This window comes from Chenopodium album, chromosome 8 (assembly GCF_948465745.1).
Source record: "Chenopodium album chromosome 8, dcCheAlbu1.1, whole genome shotgun sequence".
Lineage (NCBI taxonomy): Eukaryota > Viridiplantae > Streptophyta > Magnoliopsida > Caryophyllales > Amaranthaceae > Chenopodium > Chenopodium album.
In genome coordinates, this window is record NC_137841.1 from 39,857,222 (window position 1) to 39,872,878 (window position 15,657).

General features: G+C 33.9%; 1 protein-coding gene across 6 annotated transcripts; it reads left to right on the plus strand.

Annotated features, from left to right (window-relative positions):
• Positions 1-5,960: 5,960 nt before the first annotated feature.
• Positions 5,961-9,553, plus strand: LOC145641828 (AP-3 complex subunit mu-like). Of its 6 annotated transcripts, none has more exons than XM_081692809.1 (7): positions 5,961-6,152; positions 6,576-6,688; positions 6,997-7,067; positions 7,146-7,205; positions 8,101-8,197; positions 8,838-8,881; positions 9,045-9,553. In XM_081692809.1, exons 3-7 carry the CDS (start codon positions 7,056-7,058, stop codon positions 9,207-9,209), a joined length of 378 nt encoding a protein of 125 aa, XP_081548935.1. In that variant the 5' UTR covers positions 5,961-6,152; positions 6,576-6,688; positions 6,997-7,055; the 3' UTR covers positions 9,210-9,553. The 6 variants fall into 6 exon arrangements, 5 of the variants coding, with proteins under 5 accessions (XP_081548935.1, XP_081548937.1, XP_081548936.1 ...); XM_081692811.1 differs by lacking the exon at positions 6,997-7,067 and adding an exon at positions 8,988-9,044 and having other exon boundaries at positions 9,157-9,553; XM_081692810.1 differs by lacking the exon at positions 6,997-7,067 and having other exon boundaries at positions 8,988-9,553.
• The last annotated feature ends 6,104 nt before the right edge of the window (positions 9,554-15,657 follow it).

Sequence of the window (15,657 nt, forward strand, 5' to 3'; positions counted from 1 at the left end):
GGTCCGCTATCGCATCTTCTAACAATAATTCACTCCTAATCAACTAACAACATGCATTTTGCAAGTAGATTGAAGAATATCAAGCATATAAAGACTTTAATAACAAATAAATCAATTCCAAACCCTAGAACTTGCCAAGATCTAACTACACCACAACCATCTTCTTAATGGGGAAATTACTCATTAATCATGATAATAACAAGATTAACTAACAAATAACTAAGAATCAACATAATTAACAAGAAACACTAACAACTAAAACAATAATCAAAAGAAAGCAAATAAAGCAGAGGAGAGAGAGTTAGAGATTCTCATTGAATGAAGATGAAAGTTTACAAACGAGATGATCAATCTTCTTTTTCAAAATCCAAGCTCAACAATGGTGAAAACCTCACTTTCTCTCTCTAAACTACTCTAATCCTAAGCTAAACCTAGAAAGAAAAGATCTCATAAAAACTAATTAAGAAAATAAAATAATAGTTTATTTTTTAATTACCCCCAAAAGATGGGTATTTAAACTAAGCTAGGAAAATAAAGAAATAAAAGAAAGGAAATAAATAAGAAAAACAAAGAAAATAAAAAGGGAAATAAAAGCAAATAAAAGAATAAAGAAAGAAAGAAAAAGAAATTAAAATGAAAACAAATCCTACCAAAAAAACGTCAGACCCATCTCCTTCTTCGTTCCTTTAGCTGCTCTAAAATGGGGAAATAATCCCATGCTTTTCGCCTCACCAAATCAAACTAACAACCATCATCATCAAATCACCACCGCTCGTCATCATTGAAAATCGGTATCAAGCAAACATCATCGTTCGATCTTCATTAATAACCACTTGAGAAGCTCGTGAAGTGGTTCGGTCGAAACGAGGGTTGGTGTGGCCGAACTATGGGTTGGTTCAGTCGAACCATGGGTGTGTTCGACCACACCTCTTCAAATTAGAAAAGTTCGAATGATTCTGACTCTTTTGGCACTTCAACCGAATCCTCAACGGTTTGCCCGAACCTCATGAATTTGTAATTTGCTCTAATTTTATGGGGGTTGCTTGATTGTAATTGGTGGTTTGGGGGTGATGGGAGGTAGCTACGGTGGTGGTTGGACGCGGCTGGTGGTTGAAGTAGGGGGTTTCAAAATGGGTGGCTGGAGTTGCGTGAGGCTGCTCTATTTGTGATTATGCGGGTTGTGAATTGGTGTGAGCTTTGAATGGGTTGCTTGTGGTGTTGCTGTGCGGTGGTTGGGTGGTTGTTGAGATGCGGCAAGTGGCGCAGGTGGCTGTTGTTATTGCGGGTGTTGTTGTGGCTGTGATAGGTGGGTGCGTTTAATGGTGATTTCGGTGGCTGGTGGAAGGACTTTGGGGTTGTAACATAGGCTAGGGAGTACAGGTGAGGAAAATTTTAAAAACTTGGTGGTAAATCCTATTTGTGAAAAAAAGAATGGGCCCAATTCTCAAAAACAACATAGAATATCACCAATTTCCAAGCAAAAATACATCTCCCCGAAGCTTATTTAAAACAAACACACAAAACAATAAACAAAAATCATAGAACCTCTCCCCAAGCTTAAATTGAGCATTGTCCTCAATGTTCAAAATAAGGAATACACTACTTCAAATTCTTTTTGCGAATTTTAATTTTTTTTCACTTTTTTTTTTCTTTTTCTTTTTATATATATATATATATTTTTTTTAGCCTTTGCTTTTGTCAACTTTTATTACATTGTCCTTGCCTTTTATAACTATGGACGGCTTTTTCTTGAATCCACATTTGCTTTTTATTTAATACAAACATTCAAAACACAACCTTACTTTCCATTCCAAACCATCACCTTTTAACTTTTCAAAACAAAAACACAATAAACTTTCATGACCCTAAAACTTCACAAATCTAACGATGTAAAAGGAAACAAAAAGGCATTGAGGTTTGTAGTGTGCTCATAAACAAGGATGGTTAGGCTCAACATGGCTAGAAGGTGAAAATGCAAATAAAATTTTTTTTAAAAAAAAAACAAGAAGCAAAAAAAGAAAAGCTAAACCTAGAAAAACAAAATTAGTAATCGAAGGAAATGCCTTTGTCCTCCCTAGATTTAGTTCGGTCGCGATCTTGGGAGCTAGACGTCAAGTTCTCGATCTATGCATGCCTTGGTAAGGATCCTATGCCGCTCATACAAGAAGTGTTGGAGGCTTGAACAATAAAGCTCACATAGGGTTACAAAAACTACCTTTAGGGCTTCAAATCCCCTATTGAGAGCAACACCTTCTTACCACAAACAAGTGAATTTGGGTTCGATGGGCCTTTCGAGTTCTAAACTGGCTACCTTAGCATAGACATATCCTAGAGTCAACCAATGACACTCTTAAACTGTGAAAACATTTACCACTTAAGAAGGTACACATTCAAGAGCACAAGTCTAATCAAGACATGTCCAAAATAACAACAAACAAAACACATTTTTGCTAAACTGCCTTGAAGTAAATAAAAATCTTTTTGGATTTTTTTTAAGCAAGAAAAACATGGAAATGCATATACTTAAGTGCATGGAATAAATTAATCAACATCCCACCAAACATGATAGAATACCCTCCCCCAAGCTTGAATGAGACCAAGCTCTTAAATCATAAACAATGGAACCAAGGAGGGGAAAACAAGGAAAAATTAATCCAACATTACCAACACATGATCTTCAAGTCGCAATAAGTAAGAGAGAGGGAAAATAAGGATATTACCGGATATGGGATAAATGCAAAATAACAAAAAAAAAAAAAAAAAAAGAACTAACCTCATAAGAGCCACAATCTCTACAAATAAGGCTTGAACTCCACATGATAGGCAAGTTGAGGCACATTTCCTTGATTCTTGATCATCACCAATGCACAAGAGTATATCAAATTGTGTACCTAACAAGGAACACAAACACGTCCATGGGAGAAAATCTATTCTAAAAAGAAAAGAAACAGAAAGCAATAAAACACGGGTTACTTCCCGCAAAGGCTTGTTTAACGTCCAAGCGAGACCGCTATAGGAAATAATAATTCAACGCACGCAAGAGCTTGTCAAATGCGCTACTACACATTTCATGGGGGTGTAGATAGGCAAGTGACGGAACAAGAATGTGCAACAAGATCATTGCACGCAAGTGAAAAGGGAGATGCCAAAAGATAAAAGAAGAGGGATCAAAAGGAAACTCAAGAAAGTAAGAAGTAGAAGAGGAAAAAGAAGAATGGAAAGAAAAGGAAAATAGCAAATCCTCATCACAAAATTTTTGGTTGACAAACTTCCTCTCGTCCTCAACAATGATGGAATGAGGGACATGAAAATCATCCATAGAAAGCGACTCCCCAATAGGCTCTTTGAGATAGGAAGGGGGAGAAATAGGGCAAGGAAGGATATGGTCGAACCTTAGAGAAAAAGGGGTGTGAGAAACGAGAAAAGGGGTAGCTACTCCCTCATCACAAGGTCTCACATCGCCAATGAGGGCATGAAAATCAATCATAGAATCTTGAAATGAAGGGCACTTATGATCTACACTTCCCTCAAGCTCAAAAACTCTAAGGGAATCAACCTCAACCTCAACCAATGAAGGGCACTTATGATCTACACTTCCCTCAAGCTCATAAACTCTAAGGGAATCAACCTCAACCTCAACCTCCTTTTCACCACACTAAACAACCTTTCCTTCGACTATCTTTAAATCTAAGGTCCCAAAATCGTGCATGAATGGAGGTAGATTCATCTCAAACTCATCTAAGTCCAAAGAAGCGTTCTCAATGAAGTCATCCAATAATCTATAAGTCCTCATATGACTCTCATAAAATATGTGGGACATTACCTCAAAAGAGTCTATATACTCATAGATTGAAGGGTCACAAACATAAATTTGAGACTCATCAAGATGGTAGAGGAGGATAGGATTCACAAATTCAACATTAGCTTCATTCTCAACTCCTTCACCATCACTCAAATGCTCTCTAATGGGATCCTCACTCATATGGGGGAAGGGAGAAGAAGGAGGGGCAGTAGCTCAAGATTAAGCAAGGTGGGAGATTTTGCTCTCAAGCATCTTCATTCTAACTTCCGTCTCCCTATTCTCAACCTCTCTCATCTCTTTATCAATTTCAATTATCTTCATTAACTTCTCCATAATCTTCTCTCTCCTTAAATTTTCCATAGAATTACCCTCATAAAAGGATTCATTAGAAGCATAAGGGAAATCATTTGGAGCCATATAAGAATTAGAAGATGAGGAGGGAGGATCATTCACATTATAAACATGGGCATCATCATATTAGGGAGAGGGGGCATAATCAAGCAAATAAGATTCGTCATCAGCAATAGGTGATAAAGAGTTGAAAATCACTTGTACTAGGTTCACATATGGGATCACAAGACAAATCATGGGGATTCATGCCACCAATAAAACTATTATGACATTGAGAATCAAAATTAGCAACATTACATGCCCTATTGCGTACATCCTTAGCAAACCATACAAAAAAGTTCCAAGCACTATGAACCGTCAATGCTCAAAATTCTCCATTAAACCTACTTTCAACTTCATATCTCGTTTGTTCATTCATGCTATAATAACAAATCTCACAAGCTTCACAAGGATTACAACCATTATAGTTCAAGAACCCTATAAGTCTATGGAAGTAGACATAAAAGACTCACCATCAAATTGAAGAAAAGAAAAACGTGTCATTTTTCAACAACAAAATCAAAACAAAAAGAACAAAAACAAATCAAAAGAAAATTATATACAATGGACTAGTCTCATTAAGATAACACAACGGTAATGGAAGTCGTTCCCCGGCAACGACGCCAATTTGACAAGGGAATAAACGCGTCGTCAAATGTCTATCCCACTAGTACATAACTAACCTTAAGTAACACCCAAAAAGTGTTACATAAAGTGATAAAAGTGTTATTATAGACAATAGGTAGCACTTTATTGGGTGATACTTCCGCCCATGTTACCTAAGGTTTTATGTAGCACTTTGGGTAACGTATGATAACACTTTTAAAAGTAATACTATAAACCCTCCTAGGTAACACTTTTTGATATTATTAGTATCATTTTAAAGTGTTACTTTTAATTTCTTATGTAACACTTACTTATCTTTAGTAACATTTTTCAATCATATATTAACACTATATTAGACATTATGTATCACTTTTGTAGACTAATATAACACATTATTGATTATTAGGTAACATTTTTCAATCACCTTTTGACATATACACTAGTAGAAAAGATGCTATTTGTAACGCCCTATTAGTAACTGGCGTATGTTATGCTAGTTACGAAAGCATCAATAGTAACCGACTAAGATAATGCCAGTTACAAATGTCATGACATTAGTAACCAACGTAGTAAATGTCAGTTACTAATATGTGGTTTATCATTGTTTGAACTTTTATTAGTAACTGACTAAATAAATGTTAGTTACAAATATTAAGTCAAAGAAACTTTGACTAAAAAGTTTATAACTAGCTTACAAACGCCAGTTACAAATATTAGGTCAAAGAAACTTTGACCAAAGCATTTGTAACTAGCTTACAAACGACAGTTACAAATATTAAGTCAAAGAAATTTTGGCCAAAAATTTTGTAACTAACTTACAAACGTCAGTTACAAATATTAAGTTATTGGAAATAACTTTATGTTTTTTTTTAATGAAAGGAAACAATTTCTCGTTGGATTTTTTTTTAAAGAAAGGAAACAATTTCTCGTTGGATTTTTTTAAAAGGAATTTCTTGTTGAAATCTATATCTAAACCCCTCTATAATCTTTAATCTTTCTTTATCTTTAATTTTTAACCTATATAAAAGGCCCAGACACCACTATTGCACATTTACTGTTCCTTATGAACAGGGAAATGACGTCTTTGCCCTCTGCCCCTTTGTTGAATTGCCCAATTTACCTAGTGGCTTGTTCTTGGTTTTCCTTTTGTCGTCCTCTTTGGCCCCTTCTTTCTCTTTCCTGTTTTTCTCATTTCCCTCAATCTTTTCTCATTTTCCCTTAATCTTCTTCCTCAAATCGCCAAAAATGGCATCAATCACCGTTCCGTTTCCCTCTTTCCATGGCTAACGCTAGGGTTTTTAGTTCATCGAAGTAGTTTTCGAGCTTTCCCTTAGTCATTGAAGCGGTTACTCAAGTAAGCATTTTTTTTCCTTTTTTATTGCTGTAATTATCGAATACCAATTTCTCCTAAGGTTCATTATAAATATAATTGTCAGTTGGGCTCCTAAATTTGCTTTCTTTCCACCTTCTTCGGGTGATGAATTTGAATCGTTTAAAGTACTCAAATTCAACTTGATTTTGTGGGATTTTTGAGAATTGGGGTAATTAATTTTTCAATCGACTTGGTAGCAACTTTAGGGTTTAGTTTTGCTTTTCTCTTTCTTGAAATTCTCCCTTAAATCGTTTGATGAAATGTTAGATTTGAGCCTCTGCCATTGAAGTGTACCTTTGAGTCCTCGATTGAAGTAGCTTTTGATATATTTATCTTCCTTTTAAGCACCTCTTGAGCTGAAGATATTTTCTTTTGTGATCATCGAATATCAACTTCACAATCTAGGTACTCCTGAAGAAAATCAAAAACTCCATTCGGTATGGTGTAGCGAGAGAGGGAGATTCGTGGGTATGGGGTTCATCAGTTTGTCTCACATCGCCGTTAATTCCGCTGTCCAGGTTCTCCTCTTCTTCTTAATTGTGTAAAAGAGGGAAATCAATTGTATTAATATTTACAATTTATTCGAAATGGCCACTATCTTGTTGCTGCTGCAGTTCTTCGTATTGATGGAAGTGTTTGGGCTGGTTGAATTTTTTGCTTTTTTTTTTTGCTTTGCTTTTTTTTTTTTTTGGATTTAATTTGGGTTTAATTTTAGGTGGGTATGATTGTTTTTTTATCGTGAGAGAATCATCAATTTTTAGTACACTGAGCTATTACGTATGCAATACCATAATTTACAAGCTTGAAATGTACTAATACCTTTCAGTGGCATAGCAAATATGTTTGCTTGATGGCTCGAATTTCGATATGTCTTGGAGATAAGTGATGCAAGCTAAGGTTGATATAATATGACATAGGATGTTTGTCATTTTACTACCAATGTCTTTTTTTAGCTAATCTACTTGTGCTATGCAGAAATTGCCTTTGCTAACTCATAACCTTATTCTGAGAGTTGCTATTCCAGCCGAGTTTGAGGTATGAAATTGAATTAGTTTTTCCCTATTCATCTAATTCACATGATATAGCCTCGAAAATTACAAGATTATGAGCCTAATTTGATAGTTGAATCAAAGTTTTCTTGTTAAAGTTGCTATTTTTATTGTTTAGCACCCTTGTTTTTCTCTGTAAATCCTTCCCCCATATATAATTGAGTGGTTTTTTGGATTTAATCAAGCATTTAGTGTTGGGCCACCTTTGATTATATTTATACTGGTGTATTTGATTGGTATTGTTTAACCTTGTAATTTGTATTTTGTGATTAATATGGAGCCTACCTTTAAATCTTGCAAGCATCAGGTAGGTGTATTATTTATTTTTGTCCATTATTAATGTACGAATTTGCTACAAAATTTGTCACGCTAATTGATAATTAATTAACTTGTGGCGTTGTTTACCTGTCTTGTTCTTCAAAGTTAATCCCTACTCTAAAATCAAAGATAAATTACTTCCCGAACAAATATCAGGTTTGATAAATTTGATAATTTTTATTCAATTATCAAATTGGTCTAATTCCAAGATTTTTCTTGGCGCTGCTATCTCCGATATGCCAAAGGTACACGATTGAGTTCTATGTCAGATTTATGTGGTCGTTTATCTATTTATTACGTACCAAATTGTCAAATATGTGGTCTTAAAGACTTATGTTTCTGTCATACCAAATTGTCAAATTGAGTTCTCTGAGGGATTGTCGGATTCCAGAAAAAGGTAATCATCATATTTTACTTGACTGCTTGCTGCAATGGGGTTGCACAGTTTTTCTTTGAGTATCTTTGTGGAAGACCAAAACATTAAATTTGTGCATTGTCAATTACCTTTGCTTTTGGAGTAGTTTATATTTAATACCAACATTTGTTGTTTTTATTGTTGTTAGGTTGGGGCTGCACACTATATTGCATTTGCTGAAAATTACCGCACAATCTTTAAATCTGACATATATAACGGCAATGAGCATGTGTATCAAGGACTAGGTATGAATCGCTGCATCTTTTCATGTGCTGTGTAGTGGGTAAAAATTGATTAATTTCATGATGCTATCCAATAATAAGTTAATGACTAACCTGATCAGTTTAGATCAATTTGAATATCCGAAAATATAACAAGGATCTTCCCCAAATAAATCAGTTTTTCTCTATCTTAGCTGTGGTGGCTTCACTTATATTTAATTGTTGGCTCTATCAAGTAATTGTTGTGGATTTCCAAAAAAAAAAAAAAAAAAAAAAAACACTGAGTTTCTTACTTCTACATCCTATATTAATTTTTTAACGATCTGTATTGTAAATTGCTTATGTTATTTGTGATTAATTTCCCATTGGTTATTTGATATGAACCTTCTCATTATAGGCACCGTAGAGAAAATGAACTAGTGTAGGAAACTTAGAGAAAATGAACTAGTCGCTATTGTGATGGCTTTGAAATTGGGTAGAGCTAAATTTCAGAACTGAATTCAGAGCTGAATTTCAGAACTGAATTCAGAGATGAATTTCAGAACTGAATTCAGAGATGAATTTCAAAACTGAATTCAGAGCTAAGATTCAGAACTGAATTCCTTAATTCATCAGCTAGTTTCTCAGTTACTCTCCGTTTCTCATCCTTGTGTTGTAACTTCAGATCTGACAGAAAATCATGGAACAGTGGACATCCTTGCTAACAAGGTAACATTTTTATATGATTCCAGCTATTAGTACAAAGATTACCTTTCCTTATTTAGCTTTAAACGAATGATTGATTGTTTTTTTCTTTCTTTTTCTTCTTTTGTAGGGGGGAGTTGTTAGACTTGACTGATCCATGAACTTACATTATTGTACACAAATCCAGGTCTGTTCTTGGTCTATTGGCGGAATACCAAAGGACAAAGCCCCTAATTTGACAAGAACATTAATGCTTGAAGCAGGATTTGAAAAGCTTCATGTATTCCCAACTTTTGTAGGTAGCAGAGTTCCGCGTCATGGGTATTGCTCTTTCTGGCCTGAAAATAGATAAGCTTGAAGTGTCAAATGTAGCGAATCGGCCTTTCAAGGGTTTCAAAGCTCTAACTCGTGCATGGGAGTATCAAGTGAGGTCATAAAGTTAAAAGGCTCTAGATATGAGCCCCGAGACCTTGGGAAACGGCTGTGCAAAGAACATCTGCCTTCTTGAAGCTTTGCAGAAAACAGGGTCTTTCCTCCTCATATCTCATTTCAATTTGTGTGAGCCATCTTTAGAGCTTTTGGGTGTGTCAGTTGATTTATTTATTTTATTATGAGATACTTGTATCATGTATGTAGACTTCAAAAGGAAATAGAGATTTATAGAGGTTGAAAAGTTCAAGTTCTGTCTCTTTTATCCTTCTCTTCTTCCCCAACTCTCACTGTAACCCATTTCACGATGGGTCGTTTTATAGGATATACTACCATAATTGTATTCGAATCAAATATTTATATAAAAAAATTATTTATTTATTTGTAACTGGCGTAATCTAATGCTAGTTACTAAAAGTATTTTTTAGAAAAAAAATAAAAAAATATATTCGTAACCGGCGTTAAGATTTGCCAGTTACTAATAATACCCTAATTGTAACCGGCTTAACTTAGTGCCAGTTACGAATAGTATGCTTTCTAACTTGGAAAATAGACTTTTTGTAACTGGCATTAGGTTAAGCCAGTTACGAATAGTACATTATTTGTAACTAACATTAACCGGTTACAAATAATTTTCACTAGTTGTAACGGTGGCATTCGCAACCAACAATGCCAGTTACAAAAAGTCAATTTCGCCAGTTACAAATAACATTTTTTCTATTAGTGATAGTATCACTTTATTCGTCATTATGTATCACTTTTTGTAAATCAATGTAACATCTTGTTAATTAATAGGTACTCTAACATTTATTATTTCTACTACTACTAATACTATGATTCTTTAAATATGTATGCACTTTTTTTTTCAAATACATTAACATAATATTAACATGTACAACAACCATGAATGTGAAATTAACATATACGATAGACAATAATTTGAATTAATATAATTTCATATTTTCTTACAAAAAAATCCAACAAAAATATAATAATCCAAAAAAAAGTCAACTTCGGTCTCTAGACCATAAAACAAAATTCCTAAAACAGTAAGGAGCGTAGTTGCAAAGAGACATCAGTCGGAAGCTACATATATATGTAAGCTTATTTCTTGTGGCATTGTTACTTGCTACTCCAATACTTCATCTTGATCCATTTGATCCTATATATGCAACCTAAAATAAAGTATCAATTAAAATCATTAAAAGTACTCATGTTTTTTATTGGACCGCAATGTGAGTTACAATATGGTAAAAATCATAGTATCATACAATCACTTCTCAAGCAAAAGAAGAATGATCGAGATAATTTTTCCAATACCGACATCGTAAATAAAGAAACATGGGGCGCCCCAGTTTCTCTTCTTGATAAACAAGAAGTGTTTCTCTAGTGGCAAATGTGTAATAAAAACGCCTAGGAAGTTGTAAACAAATGGTTTTTAAGCTGAATAAATGCTGACTGTGAGTTCCATTGAGGAAGTCACGTGGACTACTGAAGAAGCCGATACATGGTGTAACGTTAGCGGCGTTCCATTTCAGCTTGCCTTCACCTCCACCTCCACCGACAACAAACACCTCCACCATCACCTTCCTCTTTCGTCCCCACCGTCACCTCATCATCTTCCTCTTTCGTCCCCACCGTCACCCCATCATCTTCCTCTTTCGTCTACACCGGGGACAACCACCATTATCGGCGGCGAACATAGGCGGCTTCGCCGCCAAAATCAAACGAAAAACCCAATAAGAAAGGGTAAAATTTATGGCATGGTTAACTCCAAAGGGTAAGGGTTACCTTCCTCCATTGACGCTGTCATCGAACTTGAATAATTCCTCCATTGAAGTTGTCATCGAGTTCGAATTCCTCCTTTTAGACTCAATTCCCTCCATTGAAGCTTATTCCTACTGTTAGCAGTCCTTTTAATTGATCGACACCTCAAATTTGTCTCCCGCTTTCGACGATTTATCGCCGGAGGTGGGAACTAATTATGGGCAGTACTCACGACAGTGGTAAATTGCAAAAGGGGGTAAGTTGAACAAGGGGGTAACGGTAGGTTCACTCCGTCAACAGGTAATTCCAAATTTACCCTCATGAGAAACGCTTCTTGTTTATCAAGAAGAGAAACTTGGAATTACCCAAGAAACATACTACTATAAATTTAAAATCCTGTAATCGGGTCCAATTGCTGTAATTAGAGCCCCAACAATATAATGCACAGATATGAACAACTCTCTTCTGTGCATTGACAAAACCAACCAGCAAGCTGGAGCTAACAACAATTAAAATTTAGCATAGAAGGATAAATAAACATGTTAGACTGAAAAAAAAAGTTAAAGGTTAATTCCTTGTTTTAATTGTATTAGAATATATGTAGTCTGAAGATAGATTATTAGGTAGCTTATGTTAATTTATCTTGCCTAGGCTGCTATGGTCTATGACAAAGAAGGCCATGTCTGCCTTCGTAAGTGAATCAAAAGATCAAAAAATCCAAGAAAAGTAAAACCAACTCGTAGATGAATAAAAAAGAACTATAAAAACAACAATTAAAGCATAAAATTCTACGAGTAATAATTCATAATAAAAGAAAACCAACAAACATATGAACATGGAAGGAAAGGAGATTAATTATGATAAGTCATTAGTTTCTTCAACGTTAGAAATAGGTACTCAATTCATTATTAGCCATGATTAGTCTTTAGTTTCTGTTTTTTCAGTCTTGGTCACTCATAAAGAAGAAATTATTGGGGGCTTAATAATGATTCAACATTTTTGGGGGTGTTCTATAATAATAGTTGATGGAAAAGATAAGGAAAATCAATCATACAGTAGCTCTACGAAAAACAAGCTAAAATCACCAAATCACAAGTCACAAACAATGAGAACTCCCTCTAAGAGAAAACACTAGATAAGAGCTGAAAAATCAAAAGTTAGTGCCATAGACCCAAAATATTTCGGTTTAATGCTTTTCATTGGATATAAATTCATCAGTCACCTTAATTAAATTTTCATGCAAAATTATTTCAGTATTTATAACCACCTTTATGGCCCCAAAATTTATTTATATAGATGATCATGGTCTGTTACTAGATTAAGATGAAATGCTCTCTGCTAGTGGCACAAGTAAGATATAGTTAAAATATAATAATGCTTGACCCTGAATTATCTTTGATATTTTTCAAGTTTTTTTGAGACATCATTCTCTCAAACAAGCATATAATAACATGATAGACCTAATGTAGGGAATATTTCAAGCATTCTCCGTAGCTTGAACCACACTGTGATCATAAACTAAAGTACGGTGGCGTCTAAAGGGAAAGAAAATAGAGCAAAAGAGTCGCCAACAAGTTTTAGGAACTTGTAAACCATTCACAAGGTGAACGTTACACCCCTTAACGATTCAGGAGATCGTCAACTCCAATAGGTCTGGAACCATGACTGGTAGTTCGGGGATGAAGGTACAAATCCAACCTAAAAAAGATTGAACCTGCCCTAATAATAGGTCTCTACTTTATTCTGAACGTATTCATGTGCGCTTTTTTACTAACATGCAATCAATAGGATTAACCCTAAACCTGTTTATCTATGTTGGTTGAATATTAATGCATAAATAAACTATTATTGGCGATCACTTGAATTATAATCAAATTAACCCTAAACAAGATTATTAATTATTTTATTAAGCGTGATTACAAGTACTAATTCCCTTTAAACATGCATAAAAGGTGTGATCAAGCAATAACAATAAATAATATCAAGCAACATAATAATAATCACAATAATTATAACAATTATAAAAAATAATAATGATAATTAAAATAATCATGTTAAAGCATAATAGCAAGATCCTAGGCATGATACTAACAATATTAATAACAAACCCTGGTGTAATCCCCCGTATTTTTAAATATTTTATAAATGAAAATTTATTTTATTTATAATATTTATTTGTTATTTTTCATAATTTAATTTCAAAAGTTTCAAATTATTAATCTGGGTCGAAAATTATTTGAACAAATTATTTTATGCACCTTTATTATACAATTTATGTCCAATCACACAAGCTTAACCCATTTGTTTACTTACTTAATCGACCCATTATTTTTATGAGGCCCAATCTTTCTTTTTACCCTACAATAATTCTCTCCTATAAATACCCCATGAATCTCCAAAAAATTCCCACACAAAAAGGTTAGTCTTATTTTCATCCTCCTTTGTTTCATTATTTTGCTTAATGTTAATTTAATTATTTTGGGTTTTGATTTTAGTATAAAGATTATATTTTTAGTATCAAATTATATTTTAATGGTATAAAGATTATAAATTTCAGATTATATTTATGTTATAAATTTCATATTTTATGAATTATAAACCTAGGGTTTCAATTTATTGAAAATCATGATTTTAGGGTTTTTATGAACAATTGATTTAGGGCTTTTATAGTAATGATGTTTTGAAATTTTGGTGATTATAACTACTGATTAGTTTAACTTAATTCCAGATTATTTTGAACACATAGATTCGTGTTTTAATTTTTAGATTTTCGTTCGTTAATATTAATCCCGTTTTAATCCCGATCAGATTCTGAACTCAACCGATTTTGATGAAAAAGTAGTGTTTTCAATGTGGAAACAACGTTTTATAAAAGAATCTCTACCTTTGGTAAAAAGCACCACCTTTTCGTGGTCAAATTCAGCCTCTAAATATGATTTTCGGGCAGTTTTTGATTTTAACGAAGTTTTTTTTATACTTAAAATATTATCCTTGAGTTTGATTAATAAAATTAATTATGTTTAAAGTTAATTAAGCATAAATATATGTTTTTATTGAAGTTTTAAGTGTTGGAAATAGTTTCTAAGTACTACTTTTAATGTTTTATAAAGAGGGTTTAATCACCCATTAAAAAGGGAGATTTTTAGGGGTTTTTATATAATTTTCAGATTTTTATTAGACTTTGAACTTGCTATAATTTCATGTATAAGAGTGTATTTTAAGGTTTTTACGAAGAAAATTTAAATAACTATATATAAGCCTTTAATTTTAACTAAAGGGAAGGTTTTAAAGTGTTGTTTCATTTGGATTTTGAAGGTTTTAAAGTAAGTTAGTATTGCTGTAAATTTGATTGATTGGGTATTGATTGAGATGTTATTATTTGGCTTAGGAGAGGAGTTTATTGAAGGTGATTTCCAGTTAGTAAAGTGGCATACCAATTCGTTTGCTCAAGGTACGTACAAGTTACGAAACCTTTCTTTTAGGTGCATGTTTAAGGACGACGGATCGAGAACTTAGTATCATGTATAGGGATGACTGAGTTAAATTGTTTGGTTATACATTGTGAATTTCGTATGACGTGCACTATTTTATATTGCAAGTATTATTTGTGCTCTAATTATGCAAGGTGCGCTTAGAGGCAAAGGTATATGATTGGTGTAATGATTAATTTATTACTCATTCATGATTATGCAAGCAGGATGACTAAAGGAAGAATTTAAGTCTTCTAAGACGAGGTTAAGGTTTTGGGGTGCCTTATGCACTCAAGGTGTTTATACACCGAGGTAGTAAAGGAATAAATAATAAATGTTGCTTGCCACTAATAGATCAAGAATTGAAATTGAAAAGTTGTTTTACTTGATTGAATTGATATTGGATTGATTGTATTGTTATGCATATGAGTCATCACCAAGTCTAAACCTGTAAATCACGTAAAGTGCAAGATGGATGAGCAATAAAACTCTGGATTGGTGCACTTCTGGAGTAATGACAATCAGGGGTTGGGGTACATGGGGTATTAGTCGTGTACTTTTCTCGAGGCCGTCTGATCTACGAGTCTCTTATTTCAAATATTTTTCAAAGCTAGGAGTTAGGTGAGATCTCATACTAACTACGGTCACGGAGTCGCGCCCGTGGTCGTTGGATGTTTATTGATGTTTCCGAAAGGAGGCATGGGGTTTTTCTTTTATTTATGTTCCAAATGGAGCATGGGTTGGACAACCTTGTCTATTGCGTAATCCAATGAATAAAAATAATGATTACCTATTATTAATTAATGGAGTCTTAGTAATATAAATAGTTAAGTCGTGTGTTGAGTCTATAATTTAATGATGCATGATGATTGAGTATTAGTAGCATGTTATGGATTTCTTAATTTATTTTGCATTTTGTATGTACTCAGCTTTGCTGATTGCGTGCTTTGTGTGTCTTTCTTTGGTCATGGCCTTCGCCTTTCAATGACCCTGTGACGATCCAATTTTTACACTTTTAATATTGGGGAGCAGAATTACCACAGGTTCTTACACATGCAGCATTCATCAGGGTTGTGGGATCTTGAGTAGAGAGTTGGTTGTTTGCATTTTATTTCTTTTGCGAGTTTGAATTTA